The 27,230-nt window shown below is 42.0% G+C and overlaps 1 protein-coding gene across 1 annotated transcript in view; it reads left to right on the top strand.

Moving 5' to 3' along the window:
* TRPC5 (transient receptor potential cation channel subfamily C member 5) overlaps positions 1-23,419 on the top strand; it is a 153,035-nt gene extending 129,616 nt beyond the window's left edge. The window contains exons 8-11 of the mRNA XM_029930258.1: positions 19,211-19,414; positions 19,658-19,699; positions 20,637-20,726; positions 22,727-23,419. Of these exons, the coding sequence (XP_029786118.1) occupies positions 19,211-19,414; positions 19,658-19,699; positions 20,637-20,726; positions 22,727-23,419 (1,029 nt within the window). The remainder of the gene's footprint in view (positions 1-19,210; positions 19,415-19,657; positions 19,700-20,636; positions 20,727-22,726) is intronic.
* The last annotated feature ends 3,811 nt before the right edge of the window (positions 23,420-27,230 follow it).

Here is a 27,230-nt window from a genome sequence, read left to right as displayed (position 1 = left end):
TTCAAAATTATCTCCTCATTAAATTTTTACAACCTTATGAGGCAGGTACTATTATTAATTCCATTTTATAAGTGAGGAAACTGAGGTACAGAGATCAAAGTGACTTACCCAAGGGCACACTCTTAATAAGGGCACTGGCAGGTCTATCTAACCCAAATAATCACAATACTGTAACTACCTCTTTCCTCCCTGCATTCCAATCTCCCAGACCCTCACACATGCCCTCCCCACCCCACCCCACCTCCAACGTCCGTCTGTCCATCCGTCCGTCTCCTTTGGCTTTATCCTTCCACGTGGTTCACGGACTCCATCTGCCGAGTTCTAACCAGAGAGATATCCTCTGAGGAGTCTTTCCCTTAGTTCTAGAGACTAAGTGCCCTCCATTTCCTTGAGCTGAGATTCCTTGTCCCCATCCCCAACACACACACACACACACACACACACACACACACACACACACACGGGCGGGCGCAGACACGCGCGCACACACACACACAGTAGCTTTCTTTTCCTTCCTCTTCTTCTCCTTTAGTTTGCCTGTGAGCACTTCAAACTTCCAGTTTCTTCTTAGCTCTGTCTTTAATACTCCCAGTCTCCTCACTGAACAATCACACAACCCACCTGAGGTAACACACCCACAAAAGGTTAAAAGAGTTCGGCTCTATCAAGCTCATTTGCACGACAAGAATTCCTCATTCAACTTACATATCCAGCCTTGGGACCTTTCAGAGTTGCTCCTTCCCAGCCAGCTCTTACCTGCTGAAAGCCTCCCTTGAAAAGTATATCCACACAAACAAGAGGACTATCCACCCTCCAGCTTCAGGGGAGGAGAGAGGAGCCTTCTCTCCACTCTCGCAGGGGCCACCAGTGGCCGACTTTTCAGACCTCTACATCTCCGCCCCCTGGTGGTCTAACCCGGAAATGGATTCCTCGGTCATTGTGCTTCAACGCCCACTTACAGTTTGCGCCACAAGCTGTCTGGGAGCCCGCCCCTGCTGAGGACGAGAGCTCCTCACCTTAAAATGCTGAGGGTATACCTTGGCAGGTCTCTGCTGAGCAGCAGCTCTGCTTCCAACAGCACCCGGCCGCCTTTGATGCCTGCTGCTACCTGGCGATGATTCCCGTCACTGACAAGGATGCCAGGGGGAATAGGAAGAAGACAGTGCAGGGAAGTGGGTTTCATTCCCCTGTGCTAAAAGGCAACCAAACAGGGCAGATGCCTGCATCCCAGATGCTCCTGTCCTGGATATTTATCAGGAACATCGTTAACCATCATGGAGACTCCATCTCAGGTGTCTCAAATGGAAACAAAACCAAGGATGCAAGTGACAAGAAGGGCTTCACACCCAACGAATACCTCTGTCCATCTGCCAGTTGATGTCCCCTACTCTTTCACCCATTCACTTAACAATAAATATCTTTTTTTTTAAAAAAAATCATGTTTATTTTGAGAGAGAGAGAGAGAGAGAGAGAGAGAGAGAGAGAGAGAGAGAGAGAATGAATGAGCAGAAGAGGGACAGAGAGAGAGGTAGACACAGAATCCAAAGCAGACTCCAGACTCTAAGCTGTCAGCACAGAGCCTGATGTGGGGCACGAACCAATCAACTGCAAGATCATGACCTGAGCTGAAGTCGGATGCTTAACCAACTGAGCCACCTAGAGCCCCAACAATAAATATCTCTTGTATGAAATGAGTAAATTTAACAAATATTTATTGAAATACTACAATGGACTACACCACATTCTTGTCACTGGGGATACAATAGGGTGACAGGTAAAGAAGACAGATGCAGTCCCTGTTCTCAGGAGGTCTACAGTCATTGACCCATGGTTTCAAATTTCACTATTTGTATTTCATTTCTTTACCTTGAGACTGCCCTTAACCTATTTTGGGGCCATGGATTGCTTTGAAAATCTGTCGAACATGGACAAGAAAAATGCACAGACATGGTAAAATTTCACAGAAAACCTCAGAGGATTCACAAACATCCTCCCAGGGGCACCTAGAAATCTCTCATTTTAAGACCTGTTCCTAATTATCATGCAAATATGTTTTAAGCTGTTAATAGGTCACTTGTGACTCAGTGTAAAGAAGTCCGATCCTTTACTGAGATCAGGTTTTCATAGGGGGCCAAGCGAGTGAGAGAGACCATGACGGAAATATAACAGAAAAGACTGGGGAAAGGACAGAGAGAGAGCGAGAGATTAGAGGCATTGAAGGAAAATGTCACCATCATAACAGCTTTGCAAAGGATCAGGTCTGTGCAACAGTCTTCAAGCCAAAGGTGCCTTCAGCTGCTCTATCAAATAATAGTTATCAGAGGACAATCGGGTCCATAAATATGACCGCAATTGCATTTAAAAAGATTTTTGAGGCGAGGCTCAGGAGGAATTGTTCCTTGTGTAAGACCTGGCCTTCTTATGGACTGGTCTCTGAATGTTCTCTTCACAGGCTACAAATAATCTTTGTGGACAAGTCAAATGCCCTTGGCCCAAAGTTCCTTGTTGGGGAGTGGGATTCCTCTTGGCTTCTTCCTATTCCCATTATTAGTGTTTTGGGCACCAGGAATCAGTTGACTGGAAAGCTAAAGGATACAAATGTTTTTTAATTTCTGAGCACCTTGAGGTCTAGAAACTAAATGTGAGCTCTGAGTTATTAATATTAATAAGGCCTTGCTCTTCCTGTGGTCACCAGAGCCCTGTGTTGTAGCCTGGCTCCATGTGAGACAGCATGGACCAGGACATGTCTTTAGATACAACACAGAAGACAAAATTCCCAGAAGGAGCATCAGAAGTAACAACCCACTGCATTACTCTGCCTTTGACTTGAGGCCCAACAGCAAACTTACATTACATCAGCTGTTAAAGCAAATCTGTGTTTGTTTAAAAGAGAAAACTAGAGTAAAAATGAAGAGAAAAGGTAATTGTTTTTCTTTCTTTTTTTTAATTTTTTTAAATTTATTTTTGAGAGAGAGAGAGACAGCGTGAGCAGGGGAGGGTCAGAGAGAGAGGGAGGCACAAAATCCAAAGACAGGCTCCAGGCTCTGAGGTAGCTGACAGCACAGAGCCCAGTGTTGGGCTCAAACCCACGGACTGTGAGATCGTGACCAGAGCCAAAGTCGGACGCTTAACCGACTGAGCCACCCAGGTGCCCCTGTTTTTCTTTCTTAACCTCCTTTCTTTTGTCACAGGATTTTGCTTTTTCCTCTGTTCTCTTTCCCAATTTCCACTGGGTATTTGAATGTATATACAAGTACTTAGGCCTATAAATTTGTGATCTAATCACAAAAGGTTTATGACAAATATATTCATCTCAAAGCTGCTCCTTTTTTTGAGAGGGGGGAGCAGAGGTAGAAAGAGAGAGAGAATCTCAAGCAGGCTCAGCATAGAGCATGACATGGGGCTCCATCTCATGACTGTGAGATCATGACTTGAGCTGAAATGAAGAGTCTGGCACTTGGAGGGCACCTGTGTGGTTCAGTTGGTTAGGATCCAATTCTTGGTTTTGACTCAGGTCATGATCTCACAGTTTGTAGGATCAAGTCCGGCATCTGACAGTGCAGAGCCTGCTTGGGATTTTCTCTCTCTCCACCTCTCCTTCATTTGTGTGCTCCCTCTTCATCTCTCAAAATAAATAAGTAATCTTTAAAAATGTAAAAAAAAAAAAAAAGAGTCTGACGCTTAACTGACCGAGCCATCCAGGCACCCCTCAAAACTGCTCTTAAGGAGCGCCTGAGTGGCTCAGTCTGTTGAGCATCTGACTTCAGCTTAAGTCATGATCTCGGGGACCATGAGTTTGAGCCCCACATGGGGCTCTTTGCTGACAGCTCAGTGCCTGGAGCCTGCTTCAGATTCTGTGTCTCCCTCTCTCTCTGCCCCTCTGCCAATTGCACTCTGTCTTTGTCTCTCAGAAATGAATAAATATTATAAATTTTTGTAAGCTACTCTTAATAAGTGTGGCATATCTGGAATGTTCCCATAGTTAAAGAAAGTATTGTACATCTCCTCTTTCATTAGAAAACCAATCATTATCAAACATGGTTTCAACTACTAGAATTAGAATCCTCCCAAATAACTCCCCCACAGTTCTCATTGGCCTAGCCCTAAAGATTCCTGGAGAAGTTTCTAGCACCCAGTAAATCTTCTAGAGGATTTTGCTACAGGTTTTTTTTCTCTTACCTCATTTCATGCATTTCATACAGGAAAACTAACTAATGCAAAATACTTTATGCTAAAGTCCCTCCATCCTTAACCAGGATACAGTGTCTGACACCTTGTAGGCTCTCACTTAATATCTATTGAAAAAATTAGCAAATTCAGAAATTGCTAATGCATATAACAAAATATTTCAAAGTGTGACAAAAGAGCAACTGACAAACCTGACGAAAGCTAAGTTTCTTGTCCTCTAGTACAGAACTTGGCCAATTTTTTTCTATAAAGGGGAAAATAGTGAATATTTTAGGTTTTGTAGAACATAAGATCTTTGTCACAACTATCCCATTCTGCTATTATAACACAAAAGGAGGAGTGCCTTGGTGGCCCAGTCGGTTAAGAATCCAATTCTTGATTTCGGCTCAGGTCATGATCTCAGGGTCAATGGGATTGAGACCTGCAGCTCCACATTGGGCTCTGTGCTGAGTATAGAGCCCGGTTAAGATTCCCTCTCTCCCTCTTCCTTTCTATCTGGTTCCTGTGCTCTCTCTTTCTAAAAATTAAAAAATATTAACACAAAAGAAGCCATAGAAATACACAAACAAATGGGCATGACTGTATGCCAATAAAACTTTATTTATGGGTGCTGAAATTGAAATTCATATAATTTTTGTGTAAAAAATATTATTCTGCTTTTGATTTTTTTTCAATCATTTAGAAATGCTACCACCATTCTTAGATCTCAGGCTTTCAAAATCAAGTGGCAAGTCAGATTAGGCCTGCAGGCAATCATTTGCCTGCTCTTCTAATTGTTTCAATATATATCTCTTTTCTACCTTTGTGGACTGAGGCTCTATGAAGACAGAGGCTCTTATTTAGATTTTCTTTATATTTCCCTGGTGCTTAGTAATATGTGGAACACATAGGAGGTACTCAGTACATACTTTTTCACTGATTGATACAGAGAAGCTTGGGGAAATCCCTGCTCTATAGTTTGTCAACCATGTTTTTAAAAATGCATAATGTGGATTTATATCCATTGCAAGTGCTTGGTGTTTGGAGATGAATAAATTTCTATGGCAATGGGCAGGAGCATTATGTAACTGAAAAGAAATCTGCCTACATGATGGATTTCATAATTATAGTAACACAGTGCTTTGTAGTTCCCAAAGCATATTTGCACATATTGTGTTACTTGATCCTCACAAAGATTATATTATCTGCATGTTACAGATGAAGAAACAGGCTTCAAAAGGTTAAGATTTTATCAAGGATACACGGCGAGTTTGTGCATTCCATAATTCATTCTTTCAACGAGGACTTGAGAGGCTGCCCTATGCAAGCAATTCAGTCAGGGTGAACCCAAGTCCAAGACTCCTAGAGTGATGTTAAGAAGCAATCCAGAAAATAGAAATGTGGCCTGGAAAGTTAAAAGTAACTTCCTGACAAGGGAAGCAGATGGAGACAGACAAGTAGATTTTCCCATGCCCACTACACAAGAAGACACAGCTCTCTCTTCTGCCCAGGCTCGGGAATGGAAACCCTGACTGGCTTAGTTCTGGTTGTTCCTGAAAACTGCAGGCTGAGCTCAGCAAACCAGATGTCTCACCACCATCCAATTGCTTATGTCCTCCACGATGAATATAGGTTCTCTTACTCCCCAAATGAGAGATACATGTAGGCAAACAATCCATGACTCCCTGATAGAAAGGCTCAATTTACACTTCTGGAAACCCCCAGAAAAGGTGACAAAAACAGTTCAATGAGCTTCAAGGACCACCACATCTGCTGTGAATGGTGCTCACAGAATTGTGCAGTGTAGGATCTACACAGCTTAATGCAAGAGCCCTGCAAGGGCCTCTTCAGAAGCAGAAGAAGCTGATAAATAAAAAGTGGAAAAGAAACATGGGCAGACAGAAGCTTATCCAAGTGAATAGTGGGACCTGTTTGTCACATTCTTAGAGCCTGATCTGCAGGCTCTGTGTCTATACTTTTGCAGGAACCTTCTGAAACACAGGAGCAAACTTGTTGCTTATTGTGAAATCCCACTCAGCATACTCCCCAGAGAGACAGGGCACTGTAGTGGTTAAGAGCTTGGGTCCTACCATCAACCCAACCCAGATCTGAATTGTGGCCTACCACTTCCTAGCTGTATGTCCTTAGATGTGTTTCTTCACTTTGGTGAGCCTTATTTATAATGAAATAGTAATAGAATCTACCTCAGTATGCTGTGCTGAAGACCAAATAAGACATGCTTGAGGGGTTCCTGGGTAGCCCAGTTGGTTAGGTGTCTGATTTCAGCTCAGGTCACCATCTTGTAGTTCATGAGTTCAAGCCCTGCCTCAGGCTCTGGGCTGACAGCTCAGAGCCTGGAGCCTGCTTCAGATTCTCTCTCTCAAAAATAAATGAACAAAAATTTAACAAAAAAGATGATATATTTGAAAAATATATATTACTGATGTTACCTTCACTTATATATCTGCCTTTGAATTCCTTGTACAAAAATCTATTGTTCACCCACTCTGAGCAAAGGCTCTAGGACTGCAGTAGTGAATAAGACTAACATCCCTAACCTCAATGGACTTTCCTTCCAGTGGGATGCCTAACAGTAAATAAATAGGGACAAGTCTATTAAAGTGTTTTGTGAGGATTGGTATGAGAGAACACAGCAAGGTGCTTGTAAGGTATCTCTTTTAAAAATTTTTTAATATTTTTATTTTGTTTTTGAGAGAGAAAGAGAACAAGCAGGAGAGGGGCAGAGAGAGAGAGAAGGAGAGACAGAATTCAAAGCAGGCTCCAAACTCCACGCTCTCAGCACAGACCCTGACTGGGGGCTTGAACTCACAAACTGTGAGATCATGACCTGAGCTGAAAAGTCTGACGCTCAACCAACTGAGCCATCCAGGCATCCCTAGGGCACATTGCTTTGAGAAGGTGATATTTGAGCTGAGAACCAACAGATAAGAATAAGCCAGCTCTATTTCCTGACTAGGAAAGAAAAACAGAAACAGAAAAAAGAATTCCCCAAACCCCTCCTCTTTTACTCCGGTCATTACATCTTCAGTCATTCTACGAAGACTCTTGGAGAGGTAAAGCCTTGAGTTGCAACTTAATTTGTGGGTGCGAGACAGGGCCTAAGCAGCATTTGTTCACTGGGTATTGGTGAGCCTATATCCATGACTCAGAAGAGCCAGCAGGAGACTGAGGAGCAGGGAATGAGGACACAATAAGGTCAGGCTACCCAAAGCTTCTGATGGTGATGGGGTGTGGCAGGATGCTAAAGGTGTTTCCAGAGGCGCCTGTGTGGCTCAGTTGGCTAAGTGTCCGACTCTTGGCTTTGGCTCAGGTTATGATCTCACAGTTCATGGAATCAAGCCCTGCATCAAGTTCTGCAATAAAAGCACAGAGCCGGCTTGGGATTCTCTCTCTCCCCCCCCCTCTCTCTCTCTCTCTGCCCCTCCCCTGCTCACACTTTCTTCAAATAAATATTTTAAAAATACTTTTTAAAAAAGATGTTTCTAGACATCATCCCACTGAATCCTTGTCTAAGCATTATCCCCCAAAAGAATAAGCAAACCAGATTTGAATGGAAGCAGGGGGCAGAAGACAGACTGTAGATTTGCTTTACCTGATGTGGGACCTCCAAAAGTAATTTCTCTCTGTAGACTTCACTGGCCACATACAAAATAACAAGCAGTTTACTATCAACCGCACAGGGTGGGGGGTGAGAGTCCAGTGAGAAATGGGAAAGCGCTTGGAAAAGCATACATCTCTAGACAAATGTGAAGTTCTGGTTGTCTGAGGTCCCTTTCCCAGTGGCAAGCTAAAAGGTGAAACACTGGGCATTTTATTTTCTGGCCCATTGTGTTTGACACTGGCCAGAAAGCACTTATGTAGAGAAGACAGTAGCTCCAGAAAGCACTAAGGTAGTTCCTCTCCATGAGGGCCAGAAGCCCTTGTGAGGCTGTAGGGAGGACAATTCTCCCATCACATGAGCTCAGTGGGTCCTGAGAGCCCAGTAGAGCTGATTTTCTTTGAGGACTCCCTGAGATAGCACAAGAATAATTTTTTGCAGTGATAAACTGGAGGCCTAGAGAAAGTGACATGGTTTATTTCCAAGCCTCAACTATGATATACATATGATACACATATGATATACATATGTATGTGGTATACATGTCCATATGATACACATGCCCAGAGGCTTGTACGGTGCTATTCCTCAATCAGAACTTTCCTATGCTGTGTGCTACTCCACGGAGGCCCCACCTTCCTCACATAACAACGGATAGTGTTAGGTGTCTAATGGGAAAAAGCCACATTTTTGAACTTCCAGCACCTAGTCACCTTGAGCCTTCCTTTCATTTCTTTTTCCCACACCCCCACCCCACCTTGTGGTAGGACAAGGAAGACAAGAAAGAAAACAATCAGGGCACCTGGGTAGCTCAGTCAGTTGAGCTTCTGGCTTTGGCTCAGGTCATGATCTCGCGGTTCATGAGTTCAAGCCCTGCATCAGTCTCTGACCCTGCTTCACATCCTCTGTCCCTGACTCGCTGCCCTTCGCCCACTTGTACTCTCCTTCTAAAATAAGTAAATAGGTAAACAAACAAACGAAGAGAAGAGGAAACTAATCAAAACTGGCAAGATGACAATAGAGGAGGTAGTAAGGGACTGCAATCTCACTGGTTGATTTCACAAGAACTTAAATAGCATAAAACCGCCCATATGTCATTCTGAACCTCAGAAAGTAGATGGTTTCTTTGAAGGCAGCAGAGTGGGTCAGAGGTGGACCACGGAAAAAGAGGGATTTCTGGTGATCTAGGGCTCTCACCAATATGTTGGCCACTTTTCCTGCCGTGAATCAGAGAAACATAAGGACACTCCATTGTTTGTGATCTGTATTGTTTTTATGAGTGCACTTATGTTCCATATACTAAATGGTCTCTAAATAAAACCCAGCGATGCTTATGAAGACCTTGCAGGAAGGACCCTTTTAGAAGATAGGAAACAGACCCTCTGGAGTCTCAGGGACCTAATGCACCAGATCAATTTGTAATTGTCTGTTTTTCTGCCACTTTTATTTATTTCGTAAGTTTATTTATTTTGAGAGAGAGAGAAAGTGCACACGTGCTTGAAAGAGAGCACAAGTGTGGGAGGAGCAGAGAGAGAGGGAGAGATCATTCCAAGCAGGCTGGTGCTATCAGCACAGAGCCCGATGCAGGGCTCAAACTCACAAATCATGAGATCATGACCTGAGCCAAAGTCGGACGCTTAACCAACTGAGCCACCCAGGCGCCCCTCTCCATCTATTATTGTCCTCAGTACAGGCAGCCTGCTACATTCTCATTCGGCAACATGCAGGGACCTTGAGAGCATTCTGTTAAGTGAAATAAGTCAGGAAGAGAAAGACAAATATCATATGATCTCACTTCTATGTGGAATTATAAAAATTAAACTAAAAAAAGGATTCATAGGAAAAGAGATCAGATTTGTGGTCCTGAGAGGGAAATTGGAAGTAGGTGGTCAAAAAGCACAAACTTCCAGTTATAAGATTAAATAAGTACTCGGGGGGGGGGGGGCGCCTGAGTGGCTCAGTCGGTTAAGCCTCCAACTTTGGCTCAGGTCATGATCTCACATTCGTGGATTCGAGCCCCCGTTGGGCTCTGTGCTGACAGACAGCTCAGAGCCTGGAGCCTGCTTCCGATTCTGTGTCTCCCTCTCTCTCTGACCCTCCCTGCTCATTCTCTGTCTCTCTCTGTCTCAAAAATAAATAAAACATTAAAAAAAATTTTTAATAAATACTGGAGATGTAACTTACAACATGAAGACTATAGTTAACATTACTGAATGGTGTATACTGAAAATTGCTAAGACAGTAGATCCTACAAGTTCTTATCACAAAGGAAAAAACATTTTTTCTTTTTTTTTGTATCTATATGGTGATACTAATTAAATGTATGGTGGTAAGTATCCATAAGTCAAGTCATTGTGTTGTACACCTTAATCTTATATGGTGTTAGGGTCACCTGGATGGCTTAGTCAATTGTGTCTGACTCTTAATTTTGGCTCAGGTCATGATCTCATGGAACTGAGATCAAGCCCTACCAGCAGGGTGCTTGGCTGTGGAGCCTGCTTGAAATTCTCTCTGTTCTTCCCCCTACCCCAGTGAACTCTCTCTCTTTATCAAAAAAAAAAAAAAAAGATCTTATATAGTGCTCCATGCCAATTGTATCTCAATAAAACCAAAAGAAAAATAAGAAAATTTGCAGTGTTAAATAGGGGTGCCTGGGTGTCTCAGTCAGTTAAGCGTCTGACTTCAGCTCAGGTCATGATCTAATGGCTTGTGACTTTGAGCCCCAAGTCTTGCTCTGTGCTGACAGGCACCTGCTTGTTTGAGATTCTCCCTCTCAAAATAAATAAATAAACTTTAAAAAATTAATAAAAATAAAAATAATTAAAAAATAAAAATTCTTCAGTGTTAAATAAGCACTATCAGCCTCCACCACCCTGTCCCCCAAAAGAAAAACCAGAGAGTACCAAGCCTAAGTGACCACCAAATATCCTTCCCACCACCATTTCATCTCTTTGGCTGTGTTGTGCACACATTAGGAAAGGTTAGGGAGACGATCAGTTATTAATTCTGCCTCTGTTTCTCCTTCTCCACCCTGTATTCCTTTCATAGTAGCCTGATAAGCCAGCTTTGTGCATAACATTGGGTGGCCTAATGACATTATCTTTGGGGGTGTACGAACTATATGTACTTCCTACTGTCCTGTCAACACAAGGATGGGTGACTATGGGAAGATAGGGATAGATAGGGACGAGGCAGAGATGCTGGTCTGCTACTTTGGACTGCTGAATACATCTGAGCTAGTAGGTGGAATCTGAGAATTTGTGTTTCCAAAACTGTGGTCGACATCATCCAAGGAAGTGTGTTAAACAATGTAGATTCTCAAGTCTCCCATCCCCACAGCATCGGTTTTTTTGTAGGTCTGAATTGGGGCCCAGGAATCTGCATTTTGGCAAGAACCCCAGCCAAGTCTAATATTCACTGAGAACCACTGATGGCAACAAATCCTGAGTAGTTCATTTGACTTCAATGGCTGCGCTCAAGCTTTCCTCACTTTTCATAGTGTTGCCTCTTTCTGGAAACTTCTTTCCCTCCACCTCTGCCTAGAGGAATCCTGCCAGTCTATCAAGGCCCAGCTCAAATAAATTCTCTTTTGTCGTGCCTTCCCTGCTTTCTGGTCCCCATATGCAAACAGCCGGGACCAGTCTTGAAACAATAAGGCAAGATAGTGGTTGTTCTCAGCAATGGAATGTGAGAGGAGGTGGGAACATGAGCACGCTAGACCATGGGTTCTGACGTTTAGCCCCTGAATTTGTGCACTAACGTTGAGGTCGGTACAGGGTTGGGAGCTGCGTAACCAGTATAAAGGTAACACACACCAAGTCCCTGAATGGTCAAAGCAGTAATTCCAACCACTTAGCAACATAATTGGGGAGAGGGATTCACAGTTGTTTCATGTCTAGGAAGGGGTGGAGGTGGGGAGGGACAGACCCAGTGGCTGCCTTTAGACAACTACATATGTTCAGTAGGGAGAAAGACCTGTTTGCAACACCCCCTCCTGCAGTTTGACAAAGCTAATTGGGCTATTCAGGGGGCCTCATTACTAGGGTGGGAGGTAAGTTGGGGACAAAAGATGGACAGTGAGTTGGTACTGGACAAAGGGCTCTTATTTATGCCCTGGTGTTCTGTAGCTGAGTTTGTGCACTTGACCTACAGGGCCCTAAAGTAGATAAACCAATATCAAAGTCAATCCCAGCAGACCCCAGAATGATTTAAACAGGAGATTCTAACCACCTACCAACTTTGCGAAAGAGAGGAGGACCATTATCTTTAGTGACAGGAAGCTGACTCTCCTCTAAAGCACTACACATATGTAATAAGCTGGAGGTGAGGGCATGGGAAGGAATGGTGATAGTCACTGAGGGGACTATCTCTACTTCAGGGCTTCCAAGAGACTTGGACTACCTCCATATTCTGAAGATTCCTGTATGTATTTTTAAATGTTTATTTATTTATTTTTGAGAAGAGGTGCAGAGAGAAAGAGGAAGACAGAGAACCACAAGCAGGCTCTGTGTGCAGAGCTCAACACGGAGCACAAACCCATGAACCGTGAGATCATGATCTGAGCCAAAGTCGGATGCTCAACTGACTGAGCCACCCAGGAACCCCTATTTTTTAAATGAATTAAATAAAACAAAGATGAACTTGCAAAAACTATGATATATTTTAAATGCTTACATCTTTTTTAAAATTGCATTTTTAGCCAGAAAGCGAAACCACAGTATACTGTATAACATTGGGTGAGGTCCAGAAATGTGCATTTTTAACAAATGCCCCATAGGCACACCAACATTTGAGAAGCATGCCCTGAATTTTACCAGGAGGAGAAAGCACTCCAAGTGAGGTAAACTTCCCTTGAAATGCCAGGGAAGTTTGGGGTGTGTATGCTGCAGCAATTTGTGTTGCTTATCCATCATAGAGAATCAGAGCTGGTCTTATGCCCAAATGAAGTAAGCAGCTATGAGTTAATGTGAAAAATGCCCAAATATTCCCGAACTCAAAATAACCCTCTGACAAGCCTGCCATTGGGCCCAAGATTCCTGAGAGTAGCTTTTCTCCTTAAAGGTTATTATTAGCTCCACTCTTCTGTGTCGATGCCTGCCACTCTCCCTTCGCATTATGTTATAAAGCTTTCTAATTTGTTAAGGCAAGATGGTTGCTGGCAGGAGATCTAAGGGAGTGTATAAGAATTTGTCAAAGCTGGGAAGAAATGTGCCTTGTAGTTTGATTGCAAGGAAAAGAACCTTGAGATTAGATTTTTTTGAAAAATGTGAAATTGAACAGACATGTACATTTGCCCTAGCTGTGGCCATGTGCTCAGAATTGGACCTAGTCAACAGCGTTTGAAGGTATGCCCTTCAGTCTCAGTACCTTACACTGGGACAGTGAAAGGAGATAAAATAAATAGAAGCCCTGGCCTGCTCCACAGGACCTGATGATTGCAAAAGCAATGGAGGGCACGCACATGAACTAGAACACACATGTAAATCTGTGTGTCATTAAGAATACATTGTGGTAGCACAAAAATCCTGAAAATTTTAGAAAGTATGGAAAAGGAAGGACCACCACCTATGGTTGTGTAGGTATAGCTTACACACAGAACCCTACCAGGGACGAATCTTGGAGAATGTTCAATAGTAACAGTTGAGTAGAAAGAATAGGGCAGAGAGTAGGAGAATGCATCACCACCAAACACTGAAAATAGCCAAAGAAAAAGCCAATGTGTGATATATCCACCACATAAGGTGAAAAACTAGCCCCATGCACATATATAAAAATCTTTAGGTCATCATTCATTTAGGGATGCTTTAGACAAATACAACTACAAAAACCAATCTGTAAACTTGCAATTCACATTAGATCCAGGATTGAAAATAAAACAGATTTCTACATGCCAAATCAAATCATCTCTTTGTCCATATTGTTCACTGCTACAATCTTAATTCTTTTTTTAATGTTTTTTATTTATTTTTGATACAGAGAGAGACAGAGCATGAGAGGGGGAGGGGCAGAGAGAGAAGGAGACACAGAACCGGAAGCAGGCTCCAGGCTCTGAGCTAGCTGTCAGCACAGAGCCTGATGCGGGGCTCAAACCCACGAACGTGAGATCTGACCTGAGCCGAAGTCGGAGGCTTAACCGACTGAGCCACCCAGGCGCCCCTGTTCACTGCTACAATCTTAACACCTAGCATCTATATATATTTGATGAATGAATGAATGAATTATGAATGTATACTTACTAATCACTTTGTAGCTCACACTGTTTAATCCTGCCACATGGTCTATTATTTCCAGAGTGTCAGGATCCAGGTGTAAATTCTGTACACTAATTACATTCAGTATCATATTCCTACCACCAGTACTGGACAGTCTTTGCTCTATACCCAGCACCTACCAGAGTACCTGGGATATAGTAGTTAGTTGCTCAACGTAAGAATCAAAGAATGGGGATTAGATGGGTCATGAATTGATACATGATAAATGAATGGAAAAGGACTATTGAGACAATAATTTGCAGTAACTTTTCTGCTAAGTTACATGGTAATTCCCGACCTGACCTCACCTGAGCACTAGGGGAATGGAATGGTAGCAACTGGGGTCCTTGAGTTGCTTTCAAAATGCTTAGCCAAAATCATATCCTCCACTTAAATGGAGTAGGGGCAAAGAGCAACATCAGCATGCCCTGCAAGCTCAAAAAGGTGCCTATAGTTTATAACTTCACCCACCATATGACTCGTTGAGATCAAATGTTTTTTGTCCCTCAGAATTTTAGACAACTATTTTTTTTACAGAAGGACTTTACTTCTTAGTGTTTAAAACACACATAAACAAAAGCTTACTTCACTCAAGGTTTAAAAAAGAACAGCATTTCCAGATACCAGGATATCTAGGCAAGTTTGAAAATGTGACTCAGTTCATCTTAAGCAATACTTATTGAATAGCTACTTCATTTTCTAGAACTATGGAAACATGCCATCGATGAAAGACTGGCTATTTGGGGCCATCAAAGGATAAAATGAAAATTCAAGGTTCGTTTCTGGTGTTTTTGGCTCAGACATTAGTGGAAGGAACCAACAATTATATAGGTCTTACTACATAGCAGGCCTAGGCATGTTACATTGATTTCTTTTTGTTGTTTATTTGTTTTGAGAGAGAGAGAGAGAGAGAGAGAGAGAGAGAGAGAGAGCAAGGGAGAGGGAGAAAGAGAGAGACAGACAGAATCCAAAGCAGCTGACAGCACAGAGCCCGACGTGGGGCTCAAACTCAGGAACCATGAGGTCACAACCTAACCAAAGTCAGACACTTAACCTACTGAACCACCAGGCGCCCCTTTACATTGATTTCTACAGCAATTCAGGTTGGTAGGTACTTTCCTCGACTTTAACATTTGAGAAAACCATTAGTCAGAGACTGGGATTGATCGGTCTGAAGTCACACAGCTAATAAATAGAAAAACAGGATTTCAAACCCTGGTCTGCTGAACTACAAAACCTCTGCTCTTTCCACAATGGCAGGCTACCCTTCACGATTTCATGCTGCCCTTACCCCCATCTTCCTCTGCATGCCAGCTTGCCTACAGCATCATTGTCTCTCAACGAAGGATTCTAGGACAGTGATAGTTACTATAGCGATAACTCTGTGTGTGTGTGTGTGTGTGTGCGTGTGTGTGTGTGTGCGTGCAAATTTCAGGAATATGGTAAATTTTGATATTTAAAATAAAACTATCCAAGGGCACCTGGGTGGCTCAGTTGGTTGGTTAGCTGTTCAAATCTTGATCTCAGCTCAGATTTTGATCTCAGGGGCTTGATCTCAGGGTTGTGAGTTTGAGCCCTGAGTTGGGCTCTGCACTGGGCATGAATCCTACTGAAATTAAATTAAATTTAATTTAATTTAATTTAATTTAATTTAATTTAATTTAAAAATAAAACTATCTAGTCACTCATTTAAATGTATCCAATGGAATCTGAATGCCACAGAGATTTGATACTCCTAAGCATGTATTTATACATTAAATGGCTAAAATCTTTAAGGGCGGAAAGTTTACATCATTCCCTATTCCTTGAATTCTTCTTTCCATTCACATCCCCACAGGATTTTATCCTAATGTTATAAAATTTTTGTTTTAAATATTTTATGACTATTGATCACCCTACAATATTTCTTCATAACAAAAATACAAATTAAATTTTAATTTTTTATTTCCTGCAGTCAGAATGTAATAAATGTTAAAACATTTCAGTTTTTTTAAGTTTATTTTTCTGAGAGCGATAGAAAGCAAGCGGGGGAGGGGCAGAGAGAGAGAGGGAGACAGAGAATCCCATGTGGGCTCTGTGATGCCAACACAGACCCCAATGTGGTGCTCAAACTCACAAACCTTGAGATCATGACCTGAGCTGAAACCAAGAGTTAAGACGCTTAACTGACTGAGCTACCTACGCATCCTTAAAACATTTCTTTTGAATTTAGTTACGATTCAATGATTAGCAGTCCAAAACAGCTCAAGAAACACAAATATAATACAAATTTTGGTAAATAACTTTAAGACATAAAAATACATTTTTATTGGAAATGTATTTCTCAAATATGTGAGTAGGGGTTTCATCCAACTAGTTATTATATCCATAGAATATTAAGGAATATCTAGGAACAAAATTCAGCATCAACTAGAGTTTTCTATTTTTATGAAAGTAAGTGCTAAGAAACCTTTTCTTATCAATAAGTATATGTGAATGGTCAGTTTTATTATGCCATTGTCACTCAGTTTTCTTGAACTGAGAGTTACATGCCAAAAGGTCATATAATTATTTTTTGTAAAATAATATTTTAATAATCTATCATTTGACAATTTGATTAGGTTCCCCTATGTTTTATAGAAAGCAAAGATTAACAAATCACATGGCGTAGAAAGGGATTTGTTACTCAAGATTACAGATATTAAGTTTCCCCATTTCTGGGAAGTAAAACTGTGGTAAGAAGCCTCTGGGATGGCCCCCCACTGATCCCCACTTCCTGGCATTTGAACCCTTATACAGCCTGTTCTCCTGGAGTGTGGGCTAGACCTAGGGACTCAATTCTAACACATAGAATACGATAAAAGTGATGTCACTTCAGAGATTAGGTTACATGAAGACCATGGCTTTTCTCATTCACTATCCCCAAGTGAAGCCGGCTGCCATGTTAGGAGCTGTCTTAAGGAGAAGCTAGGAGCTGAGGAAGGTCTTTAGCCAATACATAGAAAGGGACTGAGATCGTTAGTCCAGCAGTGATAAATATCACTTCATTGAAATTAATACAGTTTGCTCTATGAAAAACACTGTTAAGTGTATGAAAAGATAAGATGCAGACTGCGAGAAAACATTTGTAAGTCACATTCCTGACAAAGAACTTGTATACACAGGCATACCTCGTTTTATTGTGCTTCAACGATGCTGCTTTTTACAAATTTAAGGTTTATGGCAACCTTGCATCAAGCAAGTCCATCACCTCCACTTTTCCAACAGCATTTGCTGACTTCTTGTCTCTGTCTCACATTTTGGTAATTTTTGCAATATTTCAAACATATTCATTGTTATTATATTTGTTACAGTGATCTGTGATCTCTTTTTTTTGAGAGACAGATAGAGAAAGAAAGAGAACACATAAGCGGGGAAGGGGCAGAGTGAGAGAGAAAAATCCAGGCAGGCTCCATGATGACAAGGCGGAGATTAGTACCGTGAGATCAGACCTGAGCTGAAACCAAGAGTCGGAAGCTCAACCTACTAGGCCACCCAGGCGCCCCGATGGTTTCCATTTTTTAACAATTAAGTACTTCCTAACTAAACTATGCACCTTGTTTTTTTTTTAACATAATGCTATTGCACACTTAAAAGATGACACTATAAGGGTGCCTGGGTGGCTCAGTCAGTTAAGTGTCCACTTTCGGTTCAGGTCATGATCCTGTGATTTGTGGGTTTGAGCCCTACATCCGGCTCTGTGCTGACAGCTCACAGCCTGGAGCCTGCTTCAGAGTCTTTGTCTCCCTCTCTCTCTGCCTCTCCCCCACCCATGTTCTGTCTTTCTCTCAAAAATAAATAAACATTAAAAAATATTTTTAAGATGACAGTATAGTGTAAACATAACTTTTATATACACTACGAAACCAAAAAATTCATTTGACTCACTTTATTGCAAATATTAGCTTTATTGTAATGGTCTGGAACCAAAACTACATCCAAGGTATGCCTATATATTTAAAAAAAAAAAACTATCAAAATCCACCTGTAAGAAAACAATGCAATAAAAATGGACAAAGGGTCTGCACAGATGCTTCACTACAGAGGATATATAGGTATTAAATAAGCATATGGAAAGACATTTGACATCATTCACTGTTTGGGAAGTGCATCTTAAAAGCATAATGAGATCCAATTACTCATCTGTTAGAATGGAGCAACTTTAAGAACCTGCCATGTGGTTTGTCATGATGAGCACAAGGTGACAGATAGGAGAGTTGAGTCACTATATTGTATATCTGAAACTAATATAACACTGTATGTTAATGAGCTGGAATTAAAAACATAATAAAAAGAATAAAAACTTGACAAATGCTAAGGAAGTCTCAGAGCAAGGGAATGAAAAGCCACACAGCCACTCAGGAAGACAGTCTGGCAGTTGATTCTAAAGTTAAATGTACACTTACCACATAACTCGGCAATACCACCCTAGCTAGTTAAGCTAGAGAGGTTAAATTTACGTTCAACAAAACTCTGTGCATGAATGTTCAAAGCAGCTCTATTCATAATTGCTAAAACTGGAAACAACCCGAATGTTCTTCAAGAAGTGAATGAAGAAACCGTGGTACAGCCGCATAATGGAAAACCACTCGGCAGTAAAATGGAACATAGATGAATCTCAAAGCCAGTCTCAAAGTGTTATCTACTGTATGATTCAGTCTAGATGGTATTTTGGGGGGTTTTAATTTTTTTAAGTTTATTTGTTTTTTTTGAGAGACTGAGGTCAGGGAAGGGGCAGGGAGAGAGGGAGGAAGAATCCCAAGCAGGCTCTGCATTGTCAGTTTGAAGCCCGGTGGCACACGAGCTCACGAACTGTGAGATCATGACCTAAGCTGAAACCAAGAGTCAGTCTCTCAACCGAGTGAGCCACCCAGGTCCCCGTCCCCCATTGTTGGATATTTAGGCTGTTGCTGGCTGTTTTGCTAAGACAAGCTTCAGTGCTACAAGGAACAACCCAGTGCATACATCTTTTTGCAAGTATAAGGATAAGATAAATCTCTAAAAGTACGATTACCAGGTCCTAGACTGTGTGTAATTTGAGTTTTTATACCTACGGACAGACTATCCCCTATAGAAGCAAACAAAACTTTTAGAATGTGTCATGTGTGCATTCTGCAGTTTCCCATCCCGTACTCTTGAATTCTCTCTTTCATAGGATCATGCCGATATTGAGTGGAAGTTTGCAAGGACAAAACTCTGGATGAGTTACTTCGATGAAGGCGGCACCTTGCCACCTCCTTTCAATATCATCCCCAGTCCCAAGTCATTTCTCTACCTTGGTAACTGGTTCAACAACACCTTCTGCCCCAAAAGAGACCCTGATGGAAGACGGAGGAGGCACAACTTGAGAAGCTTCACAGTAAGGCTTTTAAAAATTATGTTCCTTTTTAAACAGAACTGTTTTCTATCTTCCCACACACATGCCCTTAGTGACAGTCCCTATATTAAACATGATAAAATCACTTTAACCTCCCAATACTCCGGGGCTTGTCAGGCAGGAGCTCCTGTGTTATTCTACAGTCCTAATATTTAGAAATATATTCGAGTGGATGGGTTGCTGGGAGACCACTGATGTGAGCTCTCTGTCCATTTTCACTTACAGGAACGCCACGCTGACAGCCTAATACAGAATCAACATTATCAGGTAAAGCTCATCCCAGGGACTAAGCACAATAGTTCTTGGTCACTTGTGTGACCTTGCACAAGTTACTTAACCTCAGCGAGCCTCAGTTTCCTCATCTGTGAAATGGGGGTGAACACTTAACTCACAGTGTTGTTCTGACAATTGAGTGGTGAACATGTATGTACGATTAAGTGTGCATGTGCATGCGTGCCTGTGTGTATGTGTGGCCTGGCACAGTGCCTGCCGCATCGCATCACCATTACTGATACAAAGCGGAGTGGCCAGGTGTGTGCCATCCCCAGGAGACTAAGCGAAAAGAGGCTATCCTTGTGAAGGAGAAGTGTACATTGACTTAACGAAAAATATCTGGACTTGGGTGGCTGGCTGGCTCAGTCAGTAGAGCATATGACTCTTAATCTCAGGATCGTGAATTTGAGCCCCATGTTGAGCGTGGAGCCTACTAAATAACAAAATAAATAAATATCTGGTTATGTAATTAGTGGACATTGAAATCAGTAGACTTTGTGACACCGAAGAATATCTTCCTCAATTTTATAAGAGGAAGAACTCTTATCTTACTAGGAGGTTAAAGTTTAATACAGCTTGAAAGAGGAAGGGTATTGACGATGACCATTCAAGGATTATTCTGTTCTCATTATTCTATAAATGTGGATCTGTGTTTGCTTTATGTGTGGGCGGAAAATTTTCCCTTTGGGTGAATCTGCTCTTATGGGTCCACTCTACCACGAAATTTGGACGCACAGTAACTCGTCTAGCCAATGGCCTTAACTGGGTTTTTGCGGAAAATGACTGGATCCTGGGAGAATGTTCTATTGCAAAGACAGTCTAAGCATACTTTATTTCTCTCATGTGTTTCTTACTTTACTGAGAGCCTGAGAAGAAAACTGAATGCCTCTTTATGTGTGTTTTTGTTGTTATTGTTGTTGTTAATTTCCAGGAAGTTATCAGGAATTTAGTCAAAAGATACGTGGCTGCTATGATAAGAAATTCCAAAACGAACGAGGGATTGACAGAAGAAAATTTTAAGGTGATTTAATCACAAAGTGCTTGAATTTCTCATTTCACATTTCTTAAACATCTTTTCATTTTTACCATGTTTGAGGTTTATGGTGATAATTTCAACCTCCTATAATCCAGCAAAACCAGCTAGAATTTTTATTTTCTCTCAGAGTGGTCTGTCCCCCAGAACACTGAAAGATTTCACCATGTCTCTTACCACAATCAGCTTTATGGATGAAAGACATTTGCCTTATTCTTTTAATATTCTGGGTGTCTCGCAGTGTGGAAATTGAATTAGAATGATGTGGCAAGAATGTATCAAGAGGGGCAAGATAGCAAAAGGAAGATGCCTGGAAATGTAAAGGCCTTCTTAAGATACAAGATGAAGACCTACCAATCCATTATTAAATCTAAGATTTTTTTTCATTTTTTAAAATGTTTATTTATTTTAGAGAAAGAGCACAAGCAGGGGAGGCACAGAGACAGAAAGACAGAATGGGGAGCAGACTCCAGCCTCTGAGCTGTCAGCCCAGAGCCTGACGCAGGGCTCAAACCCATTAACCATGAGATCACGACCTGAGCCAAAGTGAAACACTTAACCAAGCAACTGAGTCACTCTGGCACCCTTTAGATCTCAGATTTAATAAACCCTACCACTAAACATTAAAACTCTCCTGATACTGGCATGAGCTCAAAGCAGTGATTCTCAATCAGGGACAATGTCTGGGGACAATTTTGGTTGTCACACCAGACATGTGTGCCAATGGCATATAGCGGGTGGAGACTGAGATTGCTACTAAACATCCCACAATGCACAGGACAGCCCCAAACAACCGAGGCTCTCACCATGGCAAGTGATTGAGGACCCCTACCTTAGAACACAGGTACATTTTCTAAGGAACATAAAAAGGCAGTTATCCTAAGCCACAGATGGAAGTCATCTAGTGAGGGCTTGCTATGTGCCAAGCACTCTACTGGGTGCTGGGGTACAGTGATGAGCAAGATGTAACCAGCCCCTACTCTTGTGGAGTGGCACACAGTAACAAGAGAAGGTGACAAATGACTGGGTCTTCTAACAGGATCAACACAGGGTGCTGTGGACACAGAGAAAAGCACAGGCAAAGGCCCAGAGGCAAGAGAGAATGTCTATGCAGGTGGATAGTAGACAGCCTGAGGAAAGAGTACGGAGAGCTGAAATGGGAGAGATGGCTAGGTACCAGGCCTTGAAAAACCTTGCAGTCCTTGGAATGGCATTTCTACTTTTACCCAAAGTCAGTGACAAGTTACTAAACAGTTTTAAGCAGGAGAGCAAAATGTTCCAACTTAAGCTTTGAAAAGGTGGTTTTTAAATGAAAAATTAGGGGCATCTGCGTCGCTCAGTTGGTTAAGCATCTGACTTCAGCTCCAGTCATGATCTCATGGTTCTTGGGTTTGTGCCCTGCATCAGGCTCCTCACTGACAGCACGGAGCCTGGGGCCTGCTTGGGACCCTCTATCCCCTCCTCGTCACTGTCCCTCCCACTTGGATGCTCTCTCTCAAAAATAAACATTAAAGGAACAATCTAGCATCTAGGCAGCCAGTTACAGATAGAAGACATTTCCTGGGGACATGAGTGGACAGGGAACCCCTGTCCTCAAACAACAGTCTCTAACCTGACATGTTCCACTTCCTTAGTTTTATTCCTTGGGGTCCTAAAAGCCTTTTCCTCTTCTGCAGTCCTTCTGTATGCAGATCCGCCTATGAGAGCTAGTGCCCTAAGCAAATACCTTAATTGCTAGTTAACGCTGCGATAGGGACCATCAGAAATCAGCTTAACTGACTGCACAATTTTGCCAATGGCCACCCCGGCCTCCAGAATGATTAATATGTTTTTCTTGTACTGGAATAATGTCAGATTTTTCTGGTAGCGTGTGTACTTTGTGACTTGCCATTAGGCAAAGCCTGGAACGTTCCAAAGGACACCCTGTGAGCCTATTTTGAACAAAAGACCAACCTTCTTAACATAATGTATCTCCTCTCTTGCCTCAGGAGTTAAAGCAGGACATCTCCAGCTTTCGATACGAAGTACTAGACCTCTTAGGAAATAGGAAACACTCAAGGAGAAGCTTTTCCGCGAGCAGCACTGAACTGTCCCAGAGGGATGATACCAATGATGGCAGTGGTGGGGCTCGGGCCAAATCCAAGAGTGTCTCTTTCAATTTAGGCTGCAAGAAAAAGGCCTGCCATGGGCCACCTCTCATCAGAACCATGCCAAGAGCCAGTGGTGCCCAAGGGAAGTCAAAAGCCGAGTCATCAGGCAAACGCTCCTTCATGGGTCCTTCTCTCAAGAAACTCGGTCTCCTATTCTCCAAGTTTAACGGTCATATGTCTGAACCCAGTTCAGAGCCAATGTACACTATTTCGGATGGCATCGCTCAGCAGCACTATATGTGGCAGGACATCAGATATTCTCAGATGGAGAAAGGGAAAGCAGAGGCCTGTTCTCAAAGTGAAATTAACCTCAGTGAGGTAGAATTAGGGGAAGCCCGGGGCGCTGCTCAGAGCAGTGAATGCCCTCTAACCTGTTCCAGCTCTCTCCACTGTGCATCCAGCATCTGCTCCTCAAATTCTAAACTTTTAGACTCCTCAGAGGATGTATTTGAAACTTGGGGAGAGGCTTGCGACCTGCTCATGCACAAATGGGGTGACGGACAGGAAGAACAAGTTACAACTCGGCTCTAAGTCAAACCCCTATCACCTATTCTGGAACTCAAAAGAAAATTTGTAATTTCCTTGCTCTCAGAGGTGACATAGCATATGATTCCCTCATTGCCCCTACCCACCCCGCCACCAACCGCCCCCCACTGCCCCACCAGAAAGGAGAGTGAAACTCCTATTAATTTTCACTGTCTTTTATAGCCACATTTTCCATTTTCTCTTCTTGTGATTTTGATTATCATTATTGCTATTATTTGCCTTTTTATACCTATTCACACTAAGTCCATTTCACAACCAACTGAAGGGGTGTTTGCCCCTAATCAGCAGAGGTGCAGTCGGGTGCTTAACCCTTTGGCTTTGCTTTTCTTACCCTTGCTTTCTTGAAGCTCCAAGTGCCACTTTGGTACTCTTCCTGCCGCTCAGATTCCTGACCTTCCTCAGGATCTCACAACATTGCCCCACGAGACTGAGGGAGGTGCTCAGCAGTCCGCACCAGCTATCAAACAAGGCAATCTAACCGCCTGTCTCTGTTGCCCTTCAGCGCTCCACGCTGCCCATTCCAGTTCAATGAACAGCATCAAAGGGAGACTGAACAGACTCCAAAGAATTGTCAGCTTGTGGTTTCTAGGTATAACTAACCTTCTCGTGGTTTATGTTTTTAAACACTACAACTTCTCCTGATTGTGGGGGTTGTTGGCTTTTTTGGTTTCTTAAAGATGTGTTAGTTGCCTAATGTGTGCCAATGAATATTTACCACATAGTATGTGTCATATCTGATAAGTTAGGGAATTCCTTTCTTGTGTTTGTGTATTTAAGTTCACTTACAGCATTTTAAAATTTGATAGTATTGAGATTAGTATTTAGGATGTGTCTTGTTTTCTAAAAACTTCTGCACTCTAACCAGTAGTCACTCCATCTCATACGTTGGCAAGAAAAATAATTAGCCGGTACATTTATAGCGTCCTATCTACTGTGGATAGTTTTAATCATCATTGCTATTGAAAGCATTTCTAAGGTAAACGTCTGGGTTTGAAAATGTTATTTGATCAGAAAAATAACCTCTTTTAAGGTGTGAAAATCTGAAAAGAGCATCTTCATGAAAAAACAATGTTACAGCTAGATAACCTGATTCAGGTTGCAGTTTGGATATTCACTGGGGGCAGTGAAATTGCATGTGTAAACTTATGTTAGATATATAACATGACGCTACTGAACTCATGGAACTGTAAACATGATGCAAATTCTACTGTCTTCAAAGCAAGCAGCATTTATACATACAAATTATTTTCCACAGTTTAAAAGTATCTCATCAGATTCCCAAGGTGCAGGTTAAAAAATGAAGTCCATAATGCATATGGTTATCATGTTGCTCCAATAACCACTGAGACATAATCTGCTGACCAATGTGGATTTTTGAGGGGGAGGGTTGTGGTTTTTTAATCCAACATTAGCACAAAGTTATTCCCAACTTATACTCTAACATATGATCCAAACAACCTTGGGCTTCAGTCCTAGAGAGTAAATTAACAGTGCGTAGCTCAGCAAAATAAGGTTAGATGTTGTTCTGTTCCTGTAAATTTCAACAGTAACAGAAATCCATCTAAATTCATGTGTGTACTTTCTGGTAAAAGTAAGTAAAATGAAGCCTTTTCAAACAATGCTTATATGCCTCCAAGAGAGCTTGTGACAGTGTAGTTTCTGTTATTTGAACAGATTCTCATCTCCAGGCCTAGCATTAGTGATGGATGGTTAAAATATTCCACATGAACAAGAGGTTCACATGAACAAGAGGTGGGGAGGGGGGAACAGGAGGAAGTGTTGAAGAATAAAGCTCAGATCCAAGGAACAGTGATCAAGAGAACGAGGTGCATCAAGACCCATATGGCAACACACTGTCTGCAAGTAATTCTTTGATCATATCTCAAATGATTATTTACTCAAATCCAACTTCTCTCCTGCTTCACCAAGTGGAACTATCATAAATGGCCTTAACATCAAGAGCAGGCTATTTTCCAGAAGGAAAGTTTCTAAATTTACAGATTTGACTTTTGCAATTGTCATATTTGCTTTCAATAATAAATAGAACCTGGGCTACATCCCTAATTCATATTAATGGTGCCCAAACCCAATACATGGCCCCACTTCATCAAAAGAAAAAGATATCCCTTTCTCACAAATGTATGTACTTACGATAACCTAGGTATAATTGTTCTGGCAGTTACTGTGTCGATTTGTCAGAAAATGAGGTAGCCATACAGCCATGCTCCAAACTAGTCTTCTCTCAGTTATGCTCTCAAGAGACAATATGTAGACAACGGAGTATTACATGGCCATGAGAAAGAATGAAATCTGGCCATTTGTAGGAAAGTGGATGGACCTCGAGGATGTCGTGCTAAGTGAAATAAGCCAGGCAGAGAAGGACAGAAACCATATGTTTGCACTCATAGGTCTAACAGGAAAACAGGAAAAACCTAATGGAGGGCCATGGGAGGGGAAGGGGGAAAGAGAGTTGGGGAGAGAGAGGGACGCAAAACTTGAGAGACTATTGAATACTGAAAACGAACTGAGGGTTGAAGGGGGAGCGGGGAAAAGACGTGGAGGTGATTGAGGAGGGCACTTGTGGGGAAGAGCACTGGGTGTTGTATGGAAACCAATTTGAGAATAAACTATTTAAAAAAATTTTTTTTAATTTAAAAAAAGAGAGAATATGTAGAAATTATAGTAGCCAATCTCTACTACTAAAGGAAACCAGTGTCGTATTTCATGGGCAGTACATTTCTTTTCAGATCCTCTCAGGGTTATCATCTTTATGACTTGGCTTACAACTTCACTAGGTACCTCGAGGCCTGGTTATGATGGGGATTGAGGACAGCCGTTAAAGCTGAACAGCAATTGCCCTAATTGTCATATTGGTGACATCAACGTCAGTTTTAAGGGTTGTATAAGACCAGAGAACTGTCAAGAAGGTTCCTAAGTTGGAAGGCAGTTGGTGGCAATGAGTATTTTGGGGGAATGAGTGCTTTGTGGGAAAAGCCATAAAATGGCCAAGCCCAGCTTAATTGTACCTGCAAATGGTTGGCCACCCTCGGCGAAAATAAAAGGCACACTGCCACCCACTCATTCAAGTGCCACCAAGGATATGGCCTTGCTATGTGTGTGTGCGCGTGCTGAGGTGCAGCTCCTGGAATGTTAGATTCCCTGAAAAGGTGTTCATAGATTATGTCAGAGGGCAAAATATGCTGCAACTTGGTGAAAATGACCTTTACACTGAAGGCCTTTTCCCACAAAGTACTCATTCCCCAAAATACTCACTGCCACCAACTGCCTTCCAACTTAGGAACCTTCTTGACAGTTCTCGGGTCTTATACAACCCTTAAAACTGACCCTTGGAAGACAAGACAAACAAGAGGCTTTGAACTTTTGGGGAGAGTGCTTGAGGAACTTAGATGGTGGTGGTGTAGTAAGAGACAGAAAATTAGAACTAAGAGAGAACCAAAAAATCCAGTACATAGGATTGAGCCGCACAGTGGGCTCTGCGCTGACAGCATGGAGCCTGCTTAGTATTCTCTCTCTCTCTCTCTCTCTCCCTCTCTCTTTCCCTCTTTCTCTCTCTCTCTCAAAATAAATATTAAAAAAAATTCCAACACCCCCAAAGAATCCTTGTTCCTCTTAGCAGCCTGAAATCTAGTTTTAGAGATGCTTGGGACAGTGAGTGGCAGCCTTATTGAAATATGTGCACCTATAGCCTCCCAAGGAGGAAACATTAAAGAACACCATATTTAGGTATAGAACCTCCACTGATTTGGGAAAAACCATAATTACTTAACTCTTGAAA

The sequence above is a fragment of the Suricata suricatta genome, chromosome X, assembly GCF_006229205.1.
Source record: "Suricata suricatta isolate VVHF042 chromosome X, meerkat_22Aug2017_6uvM2_HiC, whole genome shotgun sequence".
In the NCBI taxonomy this organism is placed as follows: Eukaryota; Metazoa; Chordata; class Mammalia; order Carnivora; family Herpestidae; genus Suricata; species Suricata suricatta.
This window is presented reverse-complemented; position numbering and strand designations above follow the sequence as displayed.